The 25,916-nt window shown below is 38.5% G+C and overlaps 1 protein-coding gene across 1 annotated transcript in view; it reads left to right on the top strand.

Moving 5' to 3' along the window:
* The window catches only part of LOC114634051 (amine sulfotransferase-like), a 76,654-nt gene extending 54,581 nt beyond the window's left edge, over nucleotides 1-22,073 (top strand). The window contains exon 6 of the mRNA XM_028782689.1: nucleotides 21,422-22,073. Within this exon, the coding sequence (XP_028638522.1) occupies nucleotides 21,422-21,451 (30 nt within the window). The 3' untranslated portion in view covers nucleotides 21,452-22,073. The remainder of the gene's footprint in view (nucleotides 1-21,421) is intronic.
* The last annotated feature ends 3,843 nt before the right edge of the window (nucleotides 22,074-25,916 follow it).

Below are 25,916 nucleotides of genomic sequence, written 5' to 3'. Positions count from 1 at the left end.
TGTGTGTGTGTGTGTGTGTGTGTATGTGTGTGTGTATACATATATGTATATATGTGTGTGTTATGAATATTTATATTACATATAATATATATCAATATTTTAATACAACTCACTTAGTTCTACTATTATGGCTTGTACCTATATAGTTTTAGGGCTAAATACTTCTTTTATAAATTGAGTATTTTCTTTATTTAAATTTCAAATGTTACTCCCTTTCTGGGTTTCCCATCCAGAAACCTCCTATCCCATCCCCATGCCCTTCTATGAGTGTGCTACCTCACCCACAAGCCCACTCTTGCCTTCGTGCCCTGGCATTCCCATACACTGAGGCATTGAACCTCAACAGGACCAAGAGCCACTACTCCCCTTGATGTCTAACAAGGCTGTGCTTTGCCACATATGCAACCAGAGCCATGGGTCCCTCCATGTGAACTCTTTGGTTGGTGGTGCAGTTCCTGGAGGCTCCAGGGGATATGGCTGGTTGAAACTGTTGCACCCCCACATGGGGCTGCAAACCCCCATCTCCTTCAGTCATTTCTCCAACTTGTCCATCAGGGACTCAAAGGCTCAGACCAATGGTTGGCTGTGAGCTTCCACCTCTATATTTGTCAGGCTCTGGCAGAGCATCTCAGGAGACAGTTATATTAGGCCCCTGTCAGCAAGCACTTCTTGGCATTTGCAATAGTGTCCAGGTTTGGTGACTGTATATGGGATGGAATTTGAGATGAGGCAGTGTCTGGATGGTCTGTACTTCAGTTTCTGCTCCATACTTTGTCTCTGTATTTTCTCCTGTGAATATTTTTCCCCTTTTATGAAACACTGAGGCATCCACACTTTGGCCTTTCTTCTTCTTGAGCTTCATTTGGGCTATGAATTGTATCTTGGGTATTCCAAATATTTGTGCTAATATCCACTTATAAGTGAGTGAATAGCATGTGTGTTCTTTTGTGATTGGGTTACTTCACTCAGGATGGTGTTTTCAAGTTCCATCCAATTGCCTGTGAATTTCATGAAGTCATTGTTTTTAATAGCTGAGTAGTATTCCATTGTGTTAATGTACCACACTTTCTGTATCCATTGCTTTGTTGAGGGACATCTGGGTTGTTTCCAGCTTCTGGCTATTATACATATGGGTGCTATGAACATAGTAGAGAATGTGTCTTTGTTATATGCTGGGGCATCTTATGGGTATAGTTTGGCCCTCAGACAATACTATGTCCAATTTCATGAGGAACTGCCAGACTAATTTCCAGAGTGGTTGTACCAGCTTGCAATTCCACCAGCAATGGAGGAGTGTTCCTGTTTATCTAAATCCTTGCCAGCATCTGGTGTCACCTGAGCTTTTGAACTTAGCCATTTTCACTGGTGTGAGCTGGAATCTAAGGGTTGTTTTGATTTGCATTTCCCTGATGACTAAAGATGTTCAACATTTCTTTAGGTGCTTCTCAGCCATTTGAGTTTCCTCAGTTGAGAATTCTTTGTTTAGCTCTGTTCCCCATTTCTAATAGGGTTATTTGGTTATCTGGAGTCTGACTTCTTGAGTTCTTTGTATATATTGGATATTAGTCCTCTATTGGATGTAGAATTGGTAAAGATCTTTTCCCAATCTGTTGATTGTCATTTTGTCCTATTGAGAGTGTCCTTTGCTTACAGAAGCTTTTCAATTTCATGAGGTCCCATTTGTCAATTCTTGATCTTAGAGCATAAGCCACTGGTGTTTTGTTCAGGAACTTCCTCCCTTTACCCATTGTTTGAGGCTTTTCGTCCACTTTCTGTTCTGTTAGTTTCAGTGTATCTGGTTTTATGTGGAGGTCCTTGGTCCACTTGGACTTAAGCTTTGTACAAGGAGATAAAAATGGATCAATTTGCATGGTTCTGCATGCTGACCTCCAGTTGAACCAGCCCTATTTGTTGAAAAAGCTCTCTTTTTTTTCCATTGGATGGTTTAAGCTGCCTTGTCAAAGATTAAGTGACCATAGATGTGTGGGTTCATTTCTGGACCTTCAATTCTGTCCCATTGATCTACCTACCTCTCACTATACCAATACCATGCAGTTTTTATCACTATTGCTTTGTAGTACAGCTTGAGGTCAGAGATGATGAGTCCAGAAGAAGTTCTTTTATTGTTGAAAATATTTTTTGCTTTCCTGGGTTTTTTTGTTATTCCAAATGAATTTGAGAATTACTCTTTCAAACTCTATGAAGAATTGAGTTGGAATTTTGCTGGGATTGCAATGAATCAATAGATTACATTCAGCAAGATGGCTATTTTTATATATTAATCCTGCCAATCCATGAGCATTGAAGATCTTTCCATTTTCTGAGGTGGTCTTCAATTTCTTCAGACACTTGAAGCTCTTGTCATACAGATATTTCACTTGCTTGAGTAGAATGACACCAGCATATTTTATATTGTTTGTGACTATTGTGAAGAGTGTCATTTCCCATATTTCTTTCTCTGCCTGTTTGTCCTTTTAGTAGTGGAAGGCTAATGATTTGAAGTGATTTTATATTCAGCCATTTGCTGAAGTTGTTTATCAGCTGTAGTAGTTTTCTGGTGGGATTTTTTTGGGTCATTAAAATATATTCTCATATCATCTGAAGACAAAAATATTTTGACTTCTTTTTTTCCAATTTGTATCCCTTTGATATTCTTTTGTTGTGTAATTGCTCTGGCTGGGACTTCAAGTAGTATATTGAATAGATAGGGAGAGAGTGGGCAGCCTTGCCTAGTCCCTGATTATGATGGGATTGCTTCAAGTTTCTCTCTATTTAATTTGATATTAGCTACTGGTTTGCTGTATATTGTTTTTACTATGTTTAGGTATGAGCCTTGAATTCTTGATCTTTCCAAGACTTTTAACATGAAGGGATGTTGAATTTTGTCAGATGCTTTTGCAGCATCTAATGGAATGATTGTATTTTTTTCTTTGAGTTTATTTATGTTGTACATCACATTGATGGATTTCAGTACACTGAACCATCCCTGCATCCCTGAGATGACACCTACTTGATCATGGAGAGTGATCATTTTGATATGTTCTTGGATTTGATTTGGGAGATTCTTATTGAGTATTTTTGCATTGATGTTCATAGGGAAAATTGTTGTGAAGTTCTCCTTCTTGTTGGGTCTTTGTGTGGTTTATGTATCAGTGTAACTGTGGCTTCATAGAATGAATTGAATCCTTCTGGTTCTATTTTGTGGAATAGTTTGAAGAGTATTAGTATTAGGTCTTCATGAAGGCCTGAGAGAATTGTGTACTAAACCCACCTGGCCATGGGTTTCTTTTGGTTGTGAGACTTTGGATGACTGCTTCTATTTCTTTAGGAGTTATAGGGACTGTTTAGATGGTTTATCTGACCCTGATATAACTTTGCTATTTGCTATCTGTCTAGAAAATTGTCGTTTCATCTGGATCTTTCAGTTTGTTTGTTTGTTTGTTTGTTTTGAGTATAGGCTTTTATAGTAGGATCTGTTGATTTTTTTGTATTTCCTCAGTTTCTGTTGTTGTTTCTCCCTTTGTGTTTCTGATTTTGTTCATTTGGATACTGTCTCTGTGCCCTCTAGTTAGGCTGGATAAGGGTTTATCTATCATGTTGATTTTCTCAAAAAACTAGCTCCTGGTTTTGTTGATTCTTTGTATAGTTCTTTTTGTTTCTACTTGGTTGATTTCAGTCCTGAGTTTGATTATTTCCTGCCATCTACTCCTCTTGGGTGTATTTGCTTCTTTTGGTTCTAGAGCTTTCAGGTTTGTTGTTAATCTGCTAGCGTATGCTCTCTCTAGTTTCCTTTTGGAGTCACTCAGAGCTATGTGTTTTCCTATTAGAACTTCTTTAATTGTGCCCGAAAAATTTGGATATGTTGTACCTTCATTTTCATTAAATTCTAAATCAGCATTAATTTCCTTCTTTCTTTCCTTCCTTCCTTCCTTCCTTCCTTCCTTCCTTCCTTCCTTCCTTTTTTCCTTCCTTCCTTCCTTCCTTCCTTCCTTCCTTCCTTCCTCTTTCTCTCTCTCTCTCTCTCTCTCTCTCTCTCTCTTTCTCTCTTTCTTTCTTTCTTTCTTTCTTTCTTTCTTTCTTTCTTTCTTTCTTTCTTCCTTGACCAAGTTATCATTGAGTAGGACCTTGTTCAGTTTCCAGGTGTATGTAAGCTTTTTGATGCTTTTGTTGTTATTGAAACCCAGCCTTAGTCCGTGGTGATATGATCAGATGCATTGGATTATTTCTATATTCTTGTATCTTTTGAGGTCTGTTTTGTGTCTGATTATACCATCAGTACCATGATGTACTGAGAAGAAGGTATATTCTTTTGTTTTAAGATGAAATGTTCTATAGATATCTGTTAAATCCATTTGGTTCATAACTTCTGTTAGTTTCACTGTGTCTCTGTTTAGTTTCTCTTTCTATGATATGTCCATTGATGAGAGTGGGGTGTTTGAAATCCCCCACTATTATTGTGTGAGGTACAATGCGTGCTTGTGCTTTAGCAAAGTTTCTTTTATGAATATGGATGCCCTTGCATTTGGAGCATATATATTCAGAATTGAGAGTCCTTCTTGGAAGAATTTTCCTATGGTGTATATGAAGTGTCCTTTCTTATCTTTATTGATAACTTTTTGTTCAAAGTCAATTTTATTCAATATTAGAATGGCTACTCTAGATAGTTTCTTGGGATCATTTGCTTGGAATATTGTCTTCCAATTCTTTACTCTGAGGTCGTGTCTGTCTTTGACAACAAGGTGCATTTCCTATATGCAACAAAATGCTGGGTCCTGTTTATGTATCCAGTCTGTTCGTCTTTGTAGATGCCCTCGGCCATGAGTCAAATGAGTTCACCTGAAAAGAGGGCTGGGAACAAAGGGGGACGGAGAGCAAGAATAGATGAAGCCAAGACAAAGTTCTCTGATCAAGGCTCGATGCTTTAATGTTCAGCTTTCAATTTAAAGGGGAAGACCCTGCTCTAACCCTTCCTAGTTTCAGCTGGGAGAGTTGGGTGGGATAATCCATTCTTGGTCATGGGTCATGGCCAGAGATGTCTCAAGGCAAGCCCAGGGGCTGTTCTTCTTTGAAGTTCCTAGAGCAGGCTGTAAATGAAGCCAAGGTGGGTGACTCCACCTAGGTGTCCATTGTCATGCAGCCAAGATGGCTAGTTCCACCTAGGTCCTATTATTTGGTCTGTTGTGCTAAACAAGGTCTCTCAGGCTTGCTCAAGGCTGGGGAAGGGCACAATTCCTCCTTTTTAGTTTTATAAAATATGAGCAGTACCAGCAGCTGGATGGGGTACAATATTTCATCCCATCTGGGGTACAGAGTGGCTCGGCAACTGTGCCTGGCTTAGGCTGGCATCTATATTGCTTCCTATATTACCCATCTCTGAGGTAATACACAGCATATTGGTGTACCCCTCTGTCTTAGGTTTATAGGAGCTCAAGACACTCTTACCCATCTTTGACTAACCAGCCATCATTGGCACACTCTTTCTCAAATATAGACCAAAGCCACATTCAGACCAAGGACCTGTGGGATTGCAATCGATGTAGTTCTTCATAGCGATGGATAACTGCCATAATGAATAGCTAAGCTTGCCTAGAGTGATCTTGTGTGAAGGCAACCTATCTGCTTGAGACACAAAGTTCAAAAGGTTAAAAGCAACATGATTTATCCAAGCAATATAGAAAATAAGGTTGGAAGCGGAAATGTTCCAGTGTCTAATCCAACTCCTGGTTGACAGAGATTTAGACACAAAGTCTGACCACCACATATAGTGAGTGGCTTTAAGTATAAATGGAGACTACATGCCAAGTTAAACCAGCTGGCAGATAAGGATTTTGAGCCATCTCCATCATCAGAATCACAATTATTAGGCTCAAGATCTGTGTCCACTTGATGGACCAATCTTTCAGGCAGCCATCAGGCTCCATTTTCTTTTTCTGAGAAAATGCAGACTGAGCCACAACCCCAAATTAAAACAGGGTCAGGACCATTCCATGTATTAGTTAAAGGGTCTCTTCATTTGACCCTGGCAAATGAGCTGGAAGTGACTGGATGCCAGTGGCGATCTGCTGCAGACTGACCCTTAGCACCAGTTTGCAGAAAATTCAAAACAACACAAAAGCAAGATGTGCTTTTGGTGACCTTGGAGGGTATAATTCCCCCCCCCTTTAGTTTTAAGGAGCCAATTTTTTAGAGTGTGATGTGTACTTGCAATAATTTTTTGTCCCATTGGGTTATAAGGAATTCCAGTTTTATGGATAATATTATATTGTCAACAAAATATCTCAAATGTTTAACTGCAATAGCGAGTCCCATTGCCTATAATCTGATATGGAACACCAAGCATAGGAAAACAATGTAGGCAATAACTAATTGTAATTTTTAGTTGCTTCTCTTGTTAAAGCAGTTTCAACTAGAAAGCCTAAAAGGTGTTAAGTCACATGTACATATTTTAATTTTCTCTATTTGCCAAATTGATTACATGTAAATCCTCAAGGCTTAACACCATTATGAAAAATGAGGACACTGAGAAAAAGTTTTTGCAATTTAACTTGCACACTTTCTAGAAATGCCAAATTATTGTCTCAAGCTATTACTATTTTGACAATGTAAAGAATAAGATTGTATGGTCAATTGTTTCTGTAAGGTCTATAATTTGACTGGTATATAAATCTGCTCTGGCATTGCCCTGGGGTCCAGGCAATCCAATATGAGCTCTTAAATGTCTTATAAAGTTAAAGAACAGTACATGTCTCTTAAATTAAGCTGTATTTGTATAAATAATTGTAAAATTTTTGAATTAGCAATATCTAAAAAAGGAACAACTTTAAGCAATTTTAAACCATGAGCCATATACTGGCTATGAGTATACAAATTGAAAGCTTGATTTTTCAGGATATCAAACAGTGGCTACAGCACGTAATTCAATTTTTTTGTGCTGAAGCAAAGGGAAACTCAAGAGAGTGAACATGTGATATATCTACATATACTGTCTTCTCAATAGATGAGGCATCTGTAAATATAGTAAACATTTTTCCTATGGGCTTCACGCAAATTTATAGGAAATACAAAAGAATGCATAGAGGAAAACTGTAACAATTTGTCTTATGGATAATGATTATCAAATTTGCCTTTTAAAAAGTTTGCTATGTAATAGGCCAAATATCATTCTCCAATAACCAACTTAGTTTTTATTTGGAATTAAGAATAAACATTTCATCTAAAATACTTTCAGGATTCTATCTTACAATCCTGTGTTAACACTGTAATGGTTTCATAATAGGATGTTCAAACTTTACTTGTAGATGAAGAAGGATGAATCCACATTAATGGTTTCTCTTGCCAAAGGGCTGCTATGAGCACAAGAGTAGCAATAATGCAAACAGCCAATTGATCACAGTCTATATAATGTATCTGTTGATAACTAACAGCTTACTCTATACTTTTTACAAAGCTATTCCTCCTTCATCAGTAGAGGGGAATGAAGATTTGCATCTCCCTTGAGAATATCAAACAGAGGTTCAAGTTCTCCTATGGTAAGCTTAAGATAAGGTTTTAGCCAATTAATATCTCTTAACAATTTTTGAAAATCATTAAAAGTAACCCCCCATTTTTGCATGTTTATCTGCAAGCCAGAAGAGGACACCAGAGCCCATTACAAATGGTTGTGAGGCACCATGTGGTTGCTAATATTTTTAATTGTGAGTCTAGCCTTTAACGACTGAGCCATCTATCTAGCCCCAATTATTTTTCTTGGAAATTTTCTGTGTCACAATCTGCTTAAGATATAACTGAGGTCCCAAATATTAAAGATATTGCCTTTGAATCTTTTTCTGGATCAACAAGCACTCCAAAATTTTAAAGCTCATTGTATTAGAGCAAAGGCTTGCAGAAAAACTCCTTCAGAGAGATCAGCCAGTAAAATATACAATGAATAATATACACTGAGAGATGCAAATGATTAACTTTTTGTATTAAAGCAACAACAAATTTTTTAAGGCCATTAATCATTATTTGAGGGAAGCTTTCTAATGATGTCGCTTCATGGGCTCTCAAAAAATCACAAGCAAATTCACTTAATGCAAACCTCTCGCCTTTACCAGGAGGTAAAAGAACTGTAAAAAACAATCTTCTAAATCTATAATAATTTTATATACATTTACTGGAATGGCAGCTGGAGTAGGCAAGTTAGGCTGTAGTGCCCCATTAGTTTTATAAATCTTAAGTTTGAACTTGTTTTGGATTAATTGAATAACCAATTTCTTTTTAACTGAGTGAGAATATCAGATAAAAGCCAATCTTGTCCTCTCTTACTCTAGAGCAATTCTTTTGTTAACAGGCACAACTATAATGCCATGGAGGGAAGCAGGCACAGTTTTAATTCCTCCAGCATAATTATCTCTAACTCCTGGCCCATAAGTGGTTGTGAATGTCTTTTGAGTCTGAGGCTGATGCCTCCCTAAGGAACAAACAAGGCAATAAACAAATTCTAGAAAACACCCTTCTCGAGGCAGGTCAGGACAAAAGTAATGTCTGAAACACAAGCTTCTGCTGCACCCACTCTGTACATAGTCTAAATTCAAATGTAAATGTTTTTAATCTCAGCCTATATCCTGAGGCCTGGCCCAAAGATTATCCTTCCTGCACCAAGGACAAATTTCTGTCAAGCAACCTTGGTCACTTGACTGTTGTTCAAGCCTTTGTTCCTGGAACAGTCATTTTAAAAATTATCTAAATTTCGACATTTAAAACATCTTTTATCTTTATGGTTCTGTGCAAGCTATGGCCAGATCCTGATTGTATGAGGGCCCAATTTGAGCTCAAAGATGAATGTATCTATGTAAGTCTGTCTTTGCTTGTATGGTCTGATAGCTGTGTAGGCAGTTCAACCTGATTAGCATTGCCTTCACACTGACATTCTCCGAGAAGCATGTTAAGATCCCAATCTGCATTGCCTGCCTGAGCATTCATCATGGCACTATGATTTTTACTAGCATCACTCCATTCTGAGCTCCAAATCAAGTAATCTTCTACTGACAAAAAGCTTTACTAATCAACTTTGCTCTATCCTCTTCTCAACCATAAACATGGTTGAGTCAAAGAATTCTAAGCTCACAATTGAACTGCCAACTGTAGCCAGTGGAATACTGGCAGTTTAACTATATTTTTAAGTTTCTTTTGTAACATTAGAGTATATCCATAATTTTGAGAAGCAAAAACAAAAACAATGTAAACAATCTACTTTCTCTAAAATCAATACCAAATAGATTACCTTTTTGTTACAAAATTTTGCTGACAATTCTTATATATGAATGCATGATAGTGCAACTTTTAATATCTCATTAAAGGGACATTGTTTTAAATCTTTTATACATCTGGTTTCTGAATGACTCCAACCCTGAGTTACCAGTTTTAAGCCCACTTTCTGTCATCAAAGTTGCAAACTTTTAATCAAACCCAATAACTTCTAAGCCAATAATCTATAACCAAGACATGTAGAACATATTTACACTTTTAAAACCAATTAGAAACAAAAATGAAACGGCTACACATCTTATATATTTAGACCAAACAAAATTTCTTGCATTTTTTTGCTCTAATTTCAAGAGAAGGATGCCTTGTCACAATGATTTTTCTAGGACAAAACAACTCTTAGCTCCCTTATAAAATCCAAAAAGCTACTGGTCTCTTTTAAAAGCAGCTTATGCCAACACTCAATTCCTGGAAAGGCTTTTTCAGCTCAGCTCAACTCTTACCTACAGGTGTAGGGTAACTTATCAACCTCTGCTGTGCATATTAAGACTACCTTTAAAACCAAGTTAAACTAGTCCAAGGGGTGGATATGTAGCAGCTTTAACCGTTTCTGTCTTTTGAACATGCAACATAGAACAAACATTTAGACAACGAAACAAAAACCAAACAGTTGACACATGTGGACGTTGGTGCACCAAGGACAGACAATAGACAAAGACATCTAGGAGTCAAAAAGAAACTCAGGGCATCTCCTGACTTTCCTCCTGTTCCTAGGCGATCTCTGAAACAGCCTTTCCATTCTTTTTTGCTGACACAACTCAGAGAGAGGACAACTGCTTTTCTGGAACCTTTTCTTTCTCTCTCTCATATTCAAGATCTAACTCTTCATCTCATTCTTCAGGAGATGTAGCAGGCAGCTATTGTAACACCTCAGTGTCCTGCTTTCTTCGTTTTCCAGTTCCTTCTAACCCTGCTCTTCTCGCCTGAAGCAGCTTTTAGGCCATGGCAAATGTCTGTCTGGAAATTCTCCTGTCCCATAATTGCTGTCACCTCCTAGGTGAAATAGACGTTGGGTCAACACCTAATCGTCCTAGACTGTACCCCTTTAAACACACTTCCTGCAAACATGGGCTCCAAAAAATAACTACCACTAGTGCTAGTATCAATGTTGTTTGCTCCTTACTAAGTGTGCGGGATACTCTTTTTCCAAGACAGCTGTTTGTCAGTTGCTCCCTCGTTTTCTGGGTCCCACATTCGGGTGCCAATCTATAGCCACCTGCAGCCACAAGTCCAACACGTTCACCTGAAAAGAGGGTTGGGAACAAAGGGGGACTGAGAGCGAGAAAAAATGAAGCCAAGACAAAGTTCTCTGATCAAGGCTCAATGTTTAATGTTCAGCTTTCAATTTAAAGGGAAAGACCCCGCGTGAACCCTTCCTACTTTCAGCCAGCAGAGTTGGGTGGGATAGTCTGTTCTTGATCACAGGTCATGGCGGAGATGTCTCAAGGCAAGCCCAGGGGCAGTCCTTCTTTCAAGTTCCTAGAGCAGGCTGTAAATGAAGTCAAGGTGGGTGACTCCACCTAGGTGTCCATTGACATGCAGCCAAGGTGGCTAGTTCCACCTAGGTCCTATTATTTGTTCTGTTGTGCTAAACAAGGTCTCTCAGGCCTGCTCAAGGCCGGGGACAGGCAGAAGTCTTTGTCTTTTTATTGAAGAATTGAGTCCATTGATGTTAAGAGATATTAAGGAACAGTGATTGCTGCTTCCTGTTAATTTTGTTTTAGAGGCAAAATTATGTTTGTTTGGCTATCTTCTTTTGGATTTGTTGAAAGATGATTATTTCTTGTTTTTTCTAAGGTGATGTTTCCCTCCTTGTGTTAGAGTTTTCCATCTATTATTTTCTGTAGGGCTGGATTTGTGGAAACATATTGTGTAAATTTAGTTTTGCCATGGAATATCTCATTTTCTTCATCTGTGGTAACTGAGAATTTTGCTGGATATAATAGCCTGGGCTTACGTTTATGTTCTCTTAGGGTCTATATGATGTCTGCCCAGGTAGCTTTCATCATCTCTGGTGAGAAGTCTGGTGCAATTTTGATAGGTCTGCCTTTATATGTTACTTGATGTTTTTCCCTTACTGCTTTTAATATTCTTTGTTTGTTTTGCACATTTGGCATCTTGATTATTATGTGACAGGAGTTATTTCTTTTCTGGTCCAGTCTATTTGGAGTTCTATAGGTTTTTTGTATGTTCATGGGCATCTCTTTCTTTAGGTTAGGGAAGGTTTCTACTATAATTTTGTTGAAGACATTTACTGGCCATTTAATTTGGGAATCTTTGCTCTCATCTACACCTGTTATTTTCAGGTTTGGTCTTCTCATTGTGTCCTGGATTTCCTGCATTTTTGGGGGTTAGGAACATTTTGCATTTTTCACTTTCTTTGACTGTTTGTCAACGTTTTGATGGTATCTTCTGCCTCTGAGATTCTCTCTTCTATCTCTTGTATTCTGTTGGTGATGGTTGCATCTATGACTCCTGATCTCTTTCCTAGATTTTCTATCTCCAGAGATGTCTCCCTTTGTGATTTATTTATTGCTTCTATTTCCATTTTTTGATCCTGCATGGTCTTGTTCAATTCCTTCACCTGTTTGGTTGTTTTCCTCTAATTCTTTAAGGATTTGTATGTGTGTGTGTGTGTGTGTGTGTGTGTGTGTGTGTGTGTGTTTCCTCTTAAGAGCTTCTCACTATTTACCTGTGTTCTTCTATATTTCTTTAAGGTAATTGCTTATGTCTTTCTTAAAGTCCTATATCATCATCATGAGATATGATTTTAAATCAGAGTCTTGCTTTTCTCATGTGCTGGGGTATCCAGTGCTTGATGGGGTGGAAGAACTGGGTTCTGATAATTCCAAATAGCCTTGGTTTTTTTTGCTTATGTTCTTGCTCTTGCTTCTTGCCATCTGGTTATCTCTGGTGTTAGCTGGCCTTGCTGTCTATGACTGTGGCTTGTCCCTCTTGAAAGCCTGTGTGTCAGCACTACTGGAAAACCAGTTCACTTCGAGAGGATTTTGGTATGGAGAGCTCCATGGGTGCAGATAGAAACTGGAAGGACGCTGTCCCCAGCTGTTCCTTGGTTTCTGTGTCCTGATGTCTCTGGGCTTGTCCTTCTTGGGCCAGGAATTTGACCAGAAGTGGTGGTCTCACCTGTACACAGAGGTGTGTAGGCACCCCTGAGAAACCAGCTTTCTCCCAGCAGCATTTGGGTATGGAGAGCTGTGGTGCAGGGTCAGCTCTGGGTGAAGAGAACAACTGGAAGGATCTTATCACACAGTGTTCCTCGTTTCCTGTGTCCTGATGTTTCTGGAGGGTCCCTTGGAGTAAATGTGGTAGTCTTACCTGTGCTTACAGGTGGGTCAGCACTCCTGAGAGACCAGTTCTTTCCTTGCAATATTTGTGTATGGAGCTCTGTGGCACAGGATCAACTCTGCAGGAAGATAGAAAACTGGAAAACTGGAAGGATCTCTCTCTCTCTCTCTCTCTCTCTCTCTCTCTCTCTCTCTCTCTCTTTCTCTCTCAAACACACACACACCACACACACACACGCACACACACACACACACACACACACAGTCTATTGGTTATACCATTCTCATTCTGCCCTCTGATATTTCCCAATCCTGTTCCTCTTTCCCTATATCCCCCTATACCTCATCTGTACCCCACAAAACCTCCCCAATCCCTCAGGCCTCAAGTCTCTCAAAGGTTAGGTGCATTTTCTCTCATTGAGACTAGGCCAGGCAGTGCTCTGCTGTGTATGTGTTGGAGGACTCAGATCAGCTAAGGTATGCTATCTGATTGTTGCCTCAGTATCTGATAGACCTCAGGGGTCCAGGTTAGTTGAGACTGCTGGTCTTCCTATAGTGTCCTCTCCTTCTTAGCTTTTTCAAGCTTTTTCCTAATTCAACCATAGGATTCCCTGGCTTCTGTCCATTGGTTGGATGTAAGTATCAGCTTTCCTCTTAGACAGCTGCTGATTGGCCCTCTCAGAGAGCAGCCATGCTGTGCTCCTGTCTATAAGTACATCAGAGTATCAGTAATAGTGTTAGACCATGGAGTCTCCTCTTGAGATTGGTCTGAATTTAGGGTGGTCAATCTACCTTCTTTCTCTCATTCTCTTCTCCATTTTTATTGGATATTTTACTTATTTACATTTTAAATGTTATTCCCTTTCCTGGTTTAGTTTCCCCTCAAGAAACCCCTACCCTATTCTCCCTCCTTCTGCTTCTATGAGGGTGCTCTCCCACCAACCCACCCACTCCTGCCTCCCTGCCCTGGTTTTCTCCTACACAGGGGAATCCAGCCTTCCCAAGACCAAGGGCCTCTCCTCCCACTTAGACTGGGACAATCCTGAGTAAGAGGTTTTGACTGTGGGATGACATCAGTACCCCTCCATTTGATGCCCTGTCTTTCTACTAGAGGTGGACTCTACAAGTTTCTTCTCTCCACTGTTGGGCACTTCATCTAAGGTCCTTTCCTTTGAGTCTAGAGATTCTCTCACCTCCCAAGCCTCTGGTACATTTGAGAGGGTCTCTTCCACCTCCTAACTCCTGAGGTTGCATATTTCCATACATTCTGCTGGCTCTCAGGGCTTCACTTCTGGTTCTCCCCACATACCTGACTATGATCCTCCTTTCCCTGGCATTCCCCCTCCCCTCTTTCACCCATTTTGCTCCATCCCTCTGCCCTCTGGGTTCTTCTCCCTCCTTAGTGGGATTGAAGCATCCTCACTTGGTCACTAAGGCTTGGTAACCTTTTTGAGTTCTGTGGATTGTATCCTGGGAATTTTGTGCTTTTTTGGCTAGTATCCACTTATTAATGAGTACCTACCATACATGTCCTTTTGGGTCTGAGATACCTCACTTGGAATGATATTTTCTAGTTCCATCCATTTGCCTGCAAAGCTCGTGATGTTCTCACTTTTAATAGCTGAATAGTTTTCAATTGTATAAATGTACCATATTTTCTGTATGTATTCTTCCATTAAGGGACATTTAGATTGCTTCCAGGTTCTGGCTATCACAAATAAAGCTGTTATGAACAAAGTGTAACATTTGCCATTGTGGCATGGTGGGACGTATTTTGATTATATTCCCAGGAGAGGTATAGCTGGATCTTCAGGTCAATCTATTTTCAATTTTGTAAAGAAATTGATTTCCAGAGTGGTTGTACCAGTTTACAATCCCACCAGCAATGAGGACTGTTCTTCTTTCTCTGCATTCTTGCCAACAGGTGCTGTCACCTGAATTTTTGACCTTAGCCATTCAGATTGGTGTAAGGTGGTATCTCTGAGTTGTTCTGATTTGCATTTCCCTGATCATGAAAGATTTTCAACATTTCTTTAGGTGTTTCTCAGCCATTCGAGATTCTTCTGTTTTGAATTCTCTGCTTAGTTCTATACCCCGTTTTTTGATTGGGTTGTTTGGGTTTTTTTGGAGGTTAGCTCAAGGAGTTCTTTATATATTTTGGATATTAGCCCTCTATCAGATGTGGGGTTAGTGAAGATTTTTCCTAATCTGTGGGTTGCTGATTTGTCCTAATGACTATATCCTTTGCCTTACAGAAGCTTTTCAGTTTCTTGATGTCCCGTTTATCTATTCTTGATCTTAGAGCCTAATCCATTGGTGTTCTCTTTAGGAAATTCCCTCCAATCCTACCCCCAGTCCATAGTTCAAGGTTCTTTACCACTTCCTCTTCTATTATATTCAGTATATCTGTCTTTACTTTGAGCTTTTTGATCCGCTTGGACTTGAGCTTTGTGCAAGGTGACAAATATGGCTCTATTGTCATTTTTATACACACTGACTGCAAGTTAGACCATATCATTTACTGAAGATGATTTTTATATCATTTCAAATACTAATACTTGACTTCTTCTTTGCCAATTTGTGTCCCCTTGATCTCCTTTTGTTGTCTTATTGCTCTGACTAGAACTTTGAGCAGTATATTGAATAGATATGGTGAGCGTGGGCATCCTTGTCTTGTCCCTGATTTTAGTCTGGTTGCTTCAAGTATCTGTCCATTTAATTTGATAATGGTTGTTGGTTTGTTGTATGTTGCTTTTATTACGTTGAGGTATAGACCTTGAATTCCTGATCTGTTCAATACTTTTAACATTAAGGGGTGTTGTATTTTGTTATATGCTTTTTCAGCATCTAATGAGATGATCGTGTGATTTCCTTCTTTGAGTTTGTTTATATAGTGGATTGCATTAATGGATTTTCATATGTTGAACCATCCATTCATCCCTGGAATGAAGCCTACTTGATTATGGTGAATGATCATTTTGATTTGTTTTTGGATGCAGTTTCTGAGAATTGTACTGAGTATTTTTGCATCAATTTTTGTAAGTGAAATTGGTTTGATCTGAAGTTTTCTCTCTTTGTTAAATATCAGTGTGGTTTAGGTATCAGAATAATTTTGGTGTCATAGAATGGATTAGATAGTGTTCCTTCTGTTTCTATTTTATGGAATAATTTGAGGAGTAGTGGCATTAGCTCTTCTTTGGAAGTCTGTAGAATTCTATACTAAAGCAGTCTTGTCCTGGGCTTTTTTTCCCCCATTGGGAGGTTTTTAATGAATTCCTTTGTCTCTTTAGGGAATATGGGCCAGTTTAGATAGATTTCCTGCTCTTTAACTTTGATACATGGTATTTGTCTAGAAATTCATCTAGAAATTCATTTGTCTAGAAATTTATCTATGTTTTCTAGTTTTGTTGAGTATAGGCTTTTATAGCAGGATCTGATGAATTTTTTGAATTTCCACATTTTCTGTTGTTATGTCTCCCTTTCCATTTCTGATTTTGTTAATTTGGATACTGTCTCTAGACCCTTTAGTTAGTTTGGCTAGGGGCTTTTGTATCTTGTTCATTTTCTCAAAGAACCAGCTTCTGGGTTTTGCTAATTCTTTGTATTATTCTCTTCATTTGTATTTCTTTTTCTTCTAAGTCTTTCAGGTGTGCTGTTAAGTTGTTAGTGTAGGATGTCTCCAATTTTTCTGTGAGGGTACTTAGTGCTATGAATTTTCCTCTTAACACTGTTTTCATTGTGTTCCATAAGTTTTGGCAACTCCTAGTTTCCATAAGTTTTTAAACTCCTACTTGTTTCTTGAGAATATTTGCTTGGAAGATTTTTTTCCAGCATTTAACTCTGAGGTAGTGTTTATCTTTGTCATTGAGGTGTGTTTCTTGTTTACAGTAAAATGCGGAATCTTGCTTGCATATACAGTTTGTTATCTTATGTCTGTTTATTGAGGAGTTGAGTCCATTGATATTGGGAGATATGAAAGACAGATGATTCTTAGTTGCTGTTATATTTATTGTTTTAGGTACCATTATGTTTATGTGATTCTCTCCTTTTGCTTTTGTTGTGAGGTGATTAATATCTTCTTTTCTCTTTGGAGTAGATATCCTCCTTATATTGGAGTTTTCCTTCTAGAATCCCCTATGGGGCTGTATTGGTAGATAGATATTGTTTAAATTTGGTTTTATTCTGGAATATCTTGGTTTCTCCATCTATGAAGATTGAGAGTTTTACAGGGTATAATATCTTGGGTTGGCATTTGTGTTCTCTTAGATTCTCCATGACCTCTGTTGAGGCTCTTCTGACTTTTAGTGTCCCTGTTGAGAAGTCTGGTGTAATTCTGATAAGTTTGCCTTCATATGTTACTTTGCATTTTTCTCTTACATCTTTTAATATTCTTTCTTTGTTCTGTACATTTGGTGTTTTGAGTATTATGTGACAAGAAGAATGTCATTTCTGCTTCTATATTTTCTTTTAGTGTTCTATAGGCTTCTTATGCATTTACGGTCATCTCTTTTCTTAGGTTGGGGATATTTTCTTCAGTGATTTTATGGAAGGTATTTTCAGGTCCTTTGAGCCATGAATTGTCACTCTCTTTTATTCCTATTATTCTTAGGTTTGGTCTTTTCATTGTATCTTGGATTTTTTGGGTGTTTTCAGTTAGAAGTTTTTTTCTGTTTGGAATTTTCATTGACAAATTTATCAATATCTTCTAAGGTATCTTCTACACCTGAGATTCTCTCTTCTATCTCTTGTATTTTGTTGTTGATGCTTGCAAACTTAGTTCCTGATCTTTTTCCTAGGTTTTCCATTTCCAGAGTAGCCTCCATTTGTGCTTTCTTTATTGTTACTACTTATACTTTTAGGTCTTGGACCACTTTGTTTAATTTCTTCCCCCTTTTGATTTTTTTTTCTGTGCTTCTTTGAAAGATTGATTTGTTCCTCTTTAAGGGCTTTTACCTGTTTACTTGTATTTTCCTATGCTTCTTTCAATGACTTATTTATATCCTCCTTAAAAGATGTTATTATCTTTATGAGATAGGATTTTAGGTCAGCATCCTGGTTTTCTTTTGATTTGGTGTATCCAGGGCTTGAAGTAATGTGAGACCTGGGTTCTGATGATGCCAAAATATATTGGTTTCTGTTGTTTATGGTCTTGTTCTTTCCTCTCACTATCTGGTTATTTCTGGTGTTAGCTGGTCTGGTAGTCTCTGTCTGGAGCCTGCCTCCTGTGTCCCTGGGTTGCTGCAGGTCTTCTGGTAGGCCTGTGGCCTTGGCTTTAACAGGCTTTCTGGAGGACCTTCAGACTGTGGGGTCTTCAGAAGAACAGACAAGATGATGGTCTGCACATCATCACAGCCCAGAAAGTGGGTAGGGATTGTGTAAGGGTTGAAGGTTGTGGTGAAGGTGGGTTCTGAATCCACTGGGCTCCTCAAGGTTTCCAGCTGCTGTGGTTAATTGCTAGGATCCCTTAACTGTGGCCTGGCTGTAGCAGACCTCCTGGGGGGCCATCGGACTGTGGGATCTTTAGAAGAGCAGACATGCTCATGGTCTGCCCAGGCAGTCAGCTAATTACTTTGTATTCCTTATCCAAATATGAGGCTCATTATTAGGAGAGGTGAATTCTTCTTTTAACAGTAGTTAATAGTTGCCTTTACCTCCTTTTTTATAAATCTTTTTTATCGATTCTTCATGAATGTCATGTGATGCTTCCAAATTCAAATCACAGTTATATCTGTTTGTATCAGTTAAAAGAAGAAAATAAAGCTTTTCATGGAAGCTGTAGTGTGTCATGGTATTTCATACAGTATTCACTTTTGTCCAAACAGCTGTACTTGAAAATGTTCATTGCACTGAGTCTTTGGTCTGGTCTGAGAAATCTGGTTTCTGGTGTATTATCAATACTGGATTCTCACCTAGATTCCTTTCAGATATTCTGTTACTACCCTATGTCATGGAGATCCTATATGTTTGGATCTGCAGCAATAGCACTGTTATATTCTACAGCAGTTTGTAGATGGGGTAGATGTTGGGGTGGACTAACTCAAAGCCCATGATAATCATCTCTCCTGTACCCAACCACTAGCACCAACTCTACTATATTGTCTTGCTGAGGTGCAAGCTTATTTTCCCAAGTAGTGCAGCCAGTTTAGGGCAGGGCTAGCTCTTGTGTGCTCACATCTTCAACAATTCACCTCAGCTACCACTACCAGGGTCAGGTTTCCTATGCTGCCCATGAAGTGCATGCTTACTGTCCTGAGTGCTGAAGCCAATGAAGGGTAGGAATAGCTCTTCTGCTCTCATGTCCTTGGGGCCAACTCACCCACTTGCTGCTGATGTGAGAAGGGGTTATAGCTCTCCTGTATCCAAACCTACTGGACAGATTAGGAACTGCTGGCTCACCAGCAGCCTTCCCACTAGAGCCAGCTTTACTGTGCTGTGCAGGTGGGGTGCAGGCTTGTTCTACCAAATAGTGTAGCTGAATCTTGTGTGGGATGGGGCCAGTTCATTGATACTCAAAACACATGTGTCAGCTTTCCCATGCTGTCCAGGTAAGGGGTGGAACCATGTCTTCTACTGCAGGCAAGGGGGCCTGTAGTTCTTGATCTAGAGGTGGGACCCTTGAAATTTCTTCTTTTCTTGTTAGCACATCTATTGATATTATAATTGCTCAGGTGTTTCCATATGCAGCTATGCTGTTGAAATATCATGAATATTTCTTCTCTTATAGCTTCTCTGTTATTTTTAGGAGGCACAATTATCACTCTTAAACACTTTGTTCCACCTTTCACAATGCACCCTGAGTCTTAGATATAGGAGTCTTGTTATATGTATGTTCATTACGCATGAACACAACAGTAGCCTATGATTTCTGCATTATGGACTATTACAGTTTTCTATAATAATCTCTGTTTGCTATAGAGAATATCCTATTTGTAAGAGAAATTTCTTTGGTGACTGGTGAGAGCTACACTTATCTATGTTATATGGATATGCTTTATATTTTGAGTATGAATTTTTCTCATGTATTAAATTGGTGGCATTGGTTCTTTTCTAAGAACCATAACCTTCCTTATCAGGGTGTGACATGCTTTTGATCCCAGCACTCCAGAGGCATAGGTAGGCCCTTCTCTGAGCTCAACACCACCCTGCTCTACAAACAAGTTCCAGGATAGCCAGATGCACCCAAAATAACCATGCCTGAAAACCCAAGAAGTAAAAAGTAATTTAAATTCCATTGCCTTATAAGTCGCAGGAAGTTAGCTCCTCACAGAAAGCAGGGCTGATTCAACATACATAAATTTATAAATGTAATCAGTCATATAAATTAACTTAGAGAGGAAAACCACATGATTATCCCAATAGTCACGAAACTGAACATGCTTTCATGAGAAAAGCTATATAGAAAGGGTAGGACTGTGGCTGGAGAGATGGCTCAGTGGCTAATAGCACTGACTGCTCTTCCAGAGGTTCTGAGTTCAATTCCCAGCAACCAAACGGTAGCTCAAACCATCTGTAATGGGATCTGATACCTTCTTCCTGTGTATATGAAGATATATACATTAAATAAATAAATGTTTAAAAAAAGAAGGCATAGAACTTTTGGGAACAGACTTCAACTTAATAAAGGTTATATATACCCAACTCAAGCCAATATCCTAAATTGAGAAACATTTAAACTATTCTATTAAAATAAAGGATTACACAGAGCTGCCAACTGTACCCACTGCTTTTACACATAGTCCCTGAAGACCTAGCTAAAGCACTAAGACAAGAGAAAGAAATTAAAGAGATGTAGAAATGGGGAAAAGAAGTCACATTATCCCTATTTATATGATATGATATTGTATCAAAAAATTATATCAGAAAACCTGTATTAATAAAATTTTCAAGAGTTATAGGAGACAAAATCAACTCACAAAAATCAGTAGCCTTTGTATATAACACCAACAAAATCTTGCTGAGAAAGAGATTATGGGTATAATGACATTTATATGAGATCCAAAGGCAATAAGCCATCTTGGAAAGAACCTAACTAAGAAGATGAAAGAGCTTTGTAGAAACATTTAAATCTGTGAGGACTTTAAGGAAAATATTTGAAAATAGAAAGACTGCCCATGTTCATGAATTGGTAAAATTAATATAGAGAAATGACCATCTTACCAAAAACAGTGTTTAGATCCAATGTAATTTCAATCAAAAGTCCCACAACTTTCTTCTCAGAAATGTACAAAAGGACATCTTAAAATTAATATGTTACTAACAAATCTTAATAGTTAAAGTAATCATGACTACCATCACCAACAATAAATTAATGGAGGGATTTCCATTTCAGACTTCTAAGTACATTATAGAAATATAATAATAAAAACAGTATGCCACTTGCCCAAAATAGATATATGAACAAAAGATACAAGAAAGAAGACCCAAACATGAACATGTACAACTACAACCATATGGCCTGTTATATTTTATTGGTTAAAACGTGTGGTTAGTATGATGCTTGACATATGGTAAAATACACTTCAAAAATTTTCATGTATTTATATTTGTTAAGGTTTTTATTTCTTCATAAAGATTGGTTGATTGGTCAGCTGACATATGGGACAATCAAGTGCTAGAGTGTTTAATGTGTTATGGCATATGTTTCTTTTATTGAACATTCTTGTACTAAAAAAAGTGAGGTATGAAACTCCACAGAGAAGTCATAGTTATTTTATATGGGTAGGAGAATATACTGATGTTGATAAGAGTGACCTTTGCTTTGAATGTTCTATTTACTTACCTCTATGCGGTCCCTGTCCTTATCTTATTAGGTACCATTGGAGACTGGAAAAACCATTTGACTGTGGAGCAGAATGAAAGATTTGACATGATATTCAAGAGAAATATGAAAAAATTTCCCTTGAAGTTTATCTGGGATATAAATGAACAATAAAAGTCTAATGTCAGCATAAAATAAATTAAGAAAAATCCATTCAGAAGAATACTTGCTTTAATATCAATATTAATATCTTCAATATTTTAATCATTAAATGCCAAGCTTTATTAAGGATCAAAATGAACAAACTATATAAATGTTAATTACATTGAGATTCAGAAATGATTTCAAATTTCAAAATTAAAATAGTTTGGGTTCTAGTTAGCAATTGTATTGTGCACTAATGTCATAAATTATGGTGCTTTCTGATATAGAAAAATGTCTGCAAGGAGTAGCCTGCAATGCACAGTTTTTTCTTCTCACATACAATACAATTCTGGATGAAGAAACACTAAACAACTTCTCATTATTACAATAGAACTTTAACTTTCCTTGAATGAAGAATGTGTGAGGAGTGTTAGAATTTTTAATTTGGAAAACTAAACCTGAGCATTGAATGGAGGCAGAATAACCATTTAGATTAAGAACTAGAAAAGAAGGAAGATGTATTCACCTCCTTAGTAAAGTATAAACTTTTTATTGATGAATTGAGTTCTTTGATATGTTTTGTATTCATACACAATGGATGTTATTACTAATTTTACCAAAATTTGTGACTGATGCACTTAAGATTTAATTTTGTGATTCGCCTCCATTCGCTGCATGCTAGCAGGGAGTCTCTGCACCTGGTGGTGATGGTGGCAGTGGAGGAGGCAGAAGGAGGTGGAGGTGGAGAGAAGCCTGCAGCTGCTGTGGTGATAGCAAGATGGCTGAGACCATAGCAATTTTTGGGCTTCAGGGAAGCACTGAGCACTGTTCTGGGAGTGGGAAAAAGCAGTCTAAGATATGGGAAAGCTGAAGCTGGTATTCCCAAACTCACAGATGTCTAGTTGCTGCTTGAAAACCACACAGAGAAGTCAGTGACAAATTGTCTGGTGTCCATGAACCCACAAGAAATCTGTGACCAGGGGCTCCCAAACTCCTGGACATTCAGGAGCCTCTGAGATATTCAGGCGCCTAAGAGTCATGAGGAGTTGAGAGTAGAGTCTATGACACAGGCTGGGGATGGTGTCTAATCTGAGGCTGGATGTAATGGTAGCTCTGGCTTTGCTCATTGGTGAAGCCCTAAGCTTGACAGCAGTTAAGGCTGGGAGTGCATATGAGCCTTCCACGGGTGATTTATGCAGTGGTTCTATAGCAAAGTCCTGCTTCATTCTCCCCACAGTGGTTCTCAATGAAAGAGACAGTCCTTGATTCTAAACTGTTTATTGATTGTTCATCATAGAAAAAGGATGCTTACCTTACAAACTTCTCAGTGTTGACCTGAGATTAAATACCTACTGGAGAGAGGAATGTCTGGGAAGGGAAGCTTATTGGCTAAACCTTCAGTGCCTCTAGGACCTCATTAGCATGGAGAACTCTGTTCTGGGCCTACATGACTACAGGTCACATTTCCTTTTATGGGAAAGATGGTTTATATTCCAGGCCAGGAATTTGAGAGGGAACAGGGAGGTGCCTACAGTTGCAAGTGTGAGTTTCTGGGGTCTCAACCCACTCTACCCTCCAAGCTTCCTGTCATGATTTACCATACCACATCCTTGGAAAAATGAGCACCCAGTAGCAACGATAGACAGATCTCAAAGGAACACAATATTTCTGTCCAAAAAAGCATAAAAATAAGAGAAAGCTAAGAAAACAGGAATGATCCTTACTTTGAGAAAGTAGTAAAAGTTCCAGGCCGTGGGATAGGATTCAAATGGGTATAGATCTTTTAGCCACCTTCAAACACTACAGTGGTAGACTCCAACAATCCAAATATGTACTTACTTTAGCTTTAATGAACAGATGTTGTGGTGCTCATTTATATATTGTCCTCATCAATTACTTCCTTTAATCAGAAGGTTTGAACTGTGCAGAGGGCAGTAACTGGGTTCAGACAGGTAAGTGGTCTCTAAGTAACTTTTAATTCTATTTAACACATTTAATCACACTTTTTCTCCAGAAATGAACAAACTTTTGATCACATAGCAAATGTAAAGGAGGAAAAAGAGTCTGAGGGAAAATCGTGTCAGGGACATATTCTGTCATCCCCTGAGCAACCATCCTCATGAACAGAAGTATTGAAACACCCTCCCAAGTGTCTCATCTTTCTCTGGCTTCTTTTTCTTGGCCAATTGAAGCACAAGAAATTAAATCAAATATGCTTTTTTGAAAGTCATGATGTTGGGATGGTGTTTCTTGAGTGATCCATAAAGAGTTTAGAAGCAGGGGTAGTTATGATCAAACAAAAAAGTACAGGATAATAAATGCATTTAAGAAGTTCTCCAGTTTTTGAGAAAACTGTAAGGTGAGAAACAAGAGCTCTGCGATCATGATCCAATTTTACACATCAAATCAAGGAAAGAAATTTGTACCAATGGTTTAATTCACAGAGTAAAAGAAGGAAGCCCAGGAAAAACTGTAAAAACTAATATAATCTTAAATTTGTTGATTAACTTGCATATGTAAATTCTAATACCCATAGTTATAGGGTGATTACTTAGTACTGATCTTAGAGCAGCTGACCAGCTTTTCTTTTGAATTCTGTAATTACGTGTAACTATGGGAGTGATGGTAGGGCCTGTAATGATGAGAAGAGGGTATGATGCTCCATGGAGCTGGGGTTCCAGGTGAGCTGCTTCAAGTGGATGCTGGAAACAGAACTCAGGTCCTCTGGAAGAGCGAACAAGAGCTCTTGACCACTGAACCTTCTTTAAAGCCTTTAGCTTTATTGTTTTTAGAAATGAATTACTCATTATCTTCCCCTTACAGGCCAGGAAACTAAGAATCAGATACTCAGTAAGTTCACACTCCCATGGCAGTTGTTTCAAAACTAGAGGATGTTAGTCCAATTCTCCACCATTTGAAACAATCATACATTTTCTTTTTTAAAATGTTTGCATAGCCAGGCAGTAGTGGCACAGACCTTTAATACCAGCACTAGGGAAGCAGATGAAGGTGGATATCTGTGAGTTCAAGGCCAGCCTGGTCTACAGACCAAGTTCCAGGACAGCCCAAAATATCCCCCAAAACAGAACAAAACCAAAAAAAAAACCCTTTGCATTTGTACAGTATGTATACATATGTTCATGTTAACCAGGCATATGCATATTACAGCACATGTGTGGGAGTCACCTACATGGATTTCCATCTCTCTATAGGAACACTGGGGTTACATCCATGTCTGGCTTTACCAGAGTCCTAGGAATAAAACTCAGGCTTCATGGTTATGAGACAAGGTATTTTACTGGCTGTGATATCTCCCCAGTCTTCACAACTGAATCACACATATGTATGTGAAAAAAATGTATCAGATATCACTGGTGAGTAAAAATGTTAAGCATCTAATCTTCACTATCTTGTTTTTCCTTTATGCTTAGTTTCCAAGGGCTGGTTCAAAATGCACAGGTTCATAATCAATCAAGTACCAATGGTAGTCAAAGCAAGTGACTTTGACTGAAAGGCAAAAACCATTGAGTAATCACTGATCACTTCCCATTTTCCTGTCACTGATTTTGCAGGGGCTGGTAGGACTAGAGAGTTTCAGTATGCTGCCCTATCACAAATAAGTTTTCAAACTCTTCAATAGTTTATCCTTCACTGTTTCCCCCTGAGACTTGGCTTCTCTTCGTACCTCTGTCCTGAAACTTGTTCTGTAGGCCAGACTGGCCTGAAACACACAGAGATCCAACTGCCTCTGTCTCCTGAGTACTGGGATTAAAAAGTATGTACCAACACTCTTCAGCTTAATCTCTAAACATTTTTTTTTTTTTGGTTTTTCGAGACAGGGTCTCTCTGTGTAGTCCTGGCTGTCCTGGAACTCACTTTGTAGACCAGGCTGGCCTCGAACTCAGAAATCCGCCTGCCTCTGCCTCCCAAGTGCTGGGATTAAAGGCGTGCGCCACCACAGCCCAGCTTATCTCTAAACATTTTAAGAAATAAAAAGACCTATAAAAATTCAAGGAAGTTCTGTGAGTAGTGAATCCCACTGTGTACTATATGTTGTTTAAAAGTCAATAGCCAGATGCCCCATACATGGCTTTCCAAGAAAAATGTTCTCCTTTGTGGAGAAGAAAACATCAAAAACAGTAACACAATAAAATGCCCAAGAATACACTTCTCCCCAGTTCTGGCTGCCTTCTCCTTACTAGCTCTCTTTACAAGGCTGTGCTTTCCCATTAGTATTTGTGAATCTGTCTCTCTTATTCCTTCAACTTCCTTTTCTATCTACTGCATCCTATCTTCTTCTTTGGCTCCATGTTCCTGAAATATTTACGTAGATCATACACTTAAGGAAAACAACACAATTTAACATTATGATTCAGGAGCATGGACAGTGCTACTAGTGTGAA

This window comes from Grammomys surdaster, unplaced genomic scaffold (genome assembly GCF_004785775.1).
Source record: "Grammomys surdaster isolate TR1022 unplaced genomic scaffold, NIH_TR_1.0 842, whole genome shotgun sequence".
In the NCBI taxonomy this organism is placed as follows: domain Eukaryota; kingdom Metazoa; phylum Chordata; class Mammalia; order Rodentia; family Muridae; genus Grammomys; species Grammomys surdaster.
Note: the sequence above shows the minus strand (reverse complement) of the source record. Positions and strands in the feature narration are given on the sequence as shown.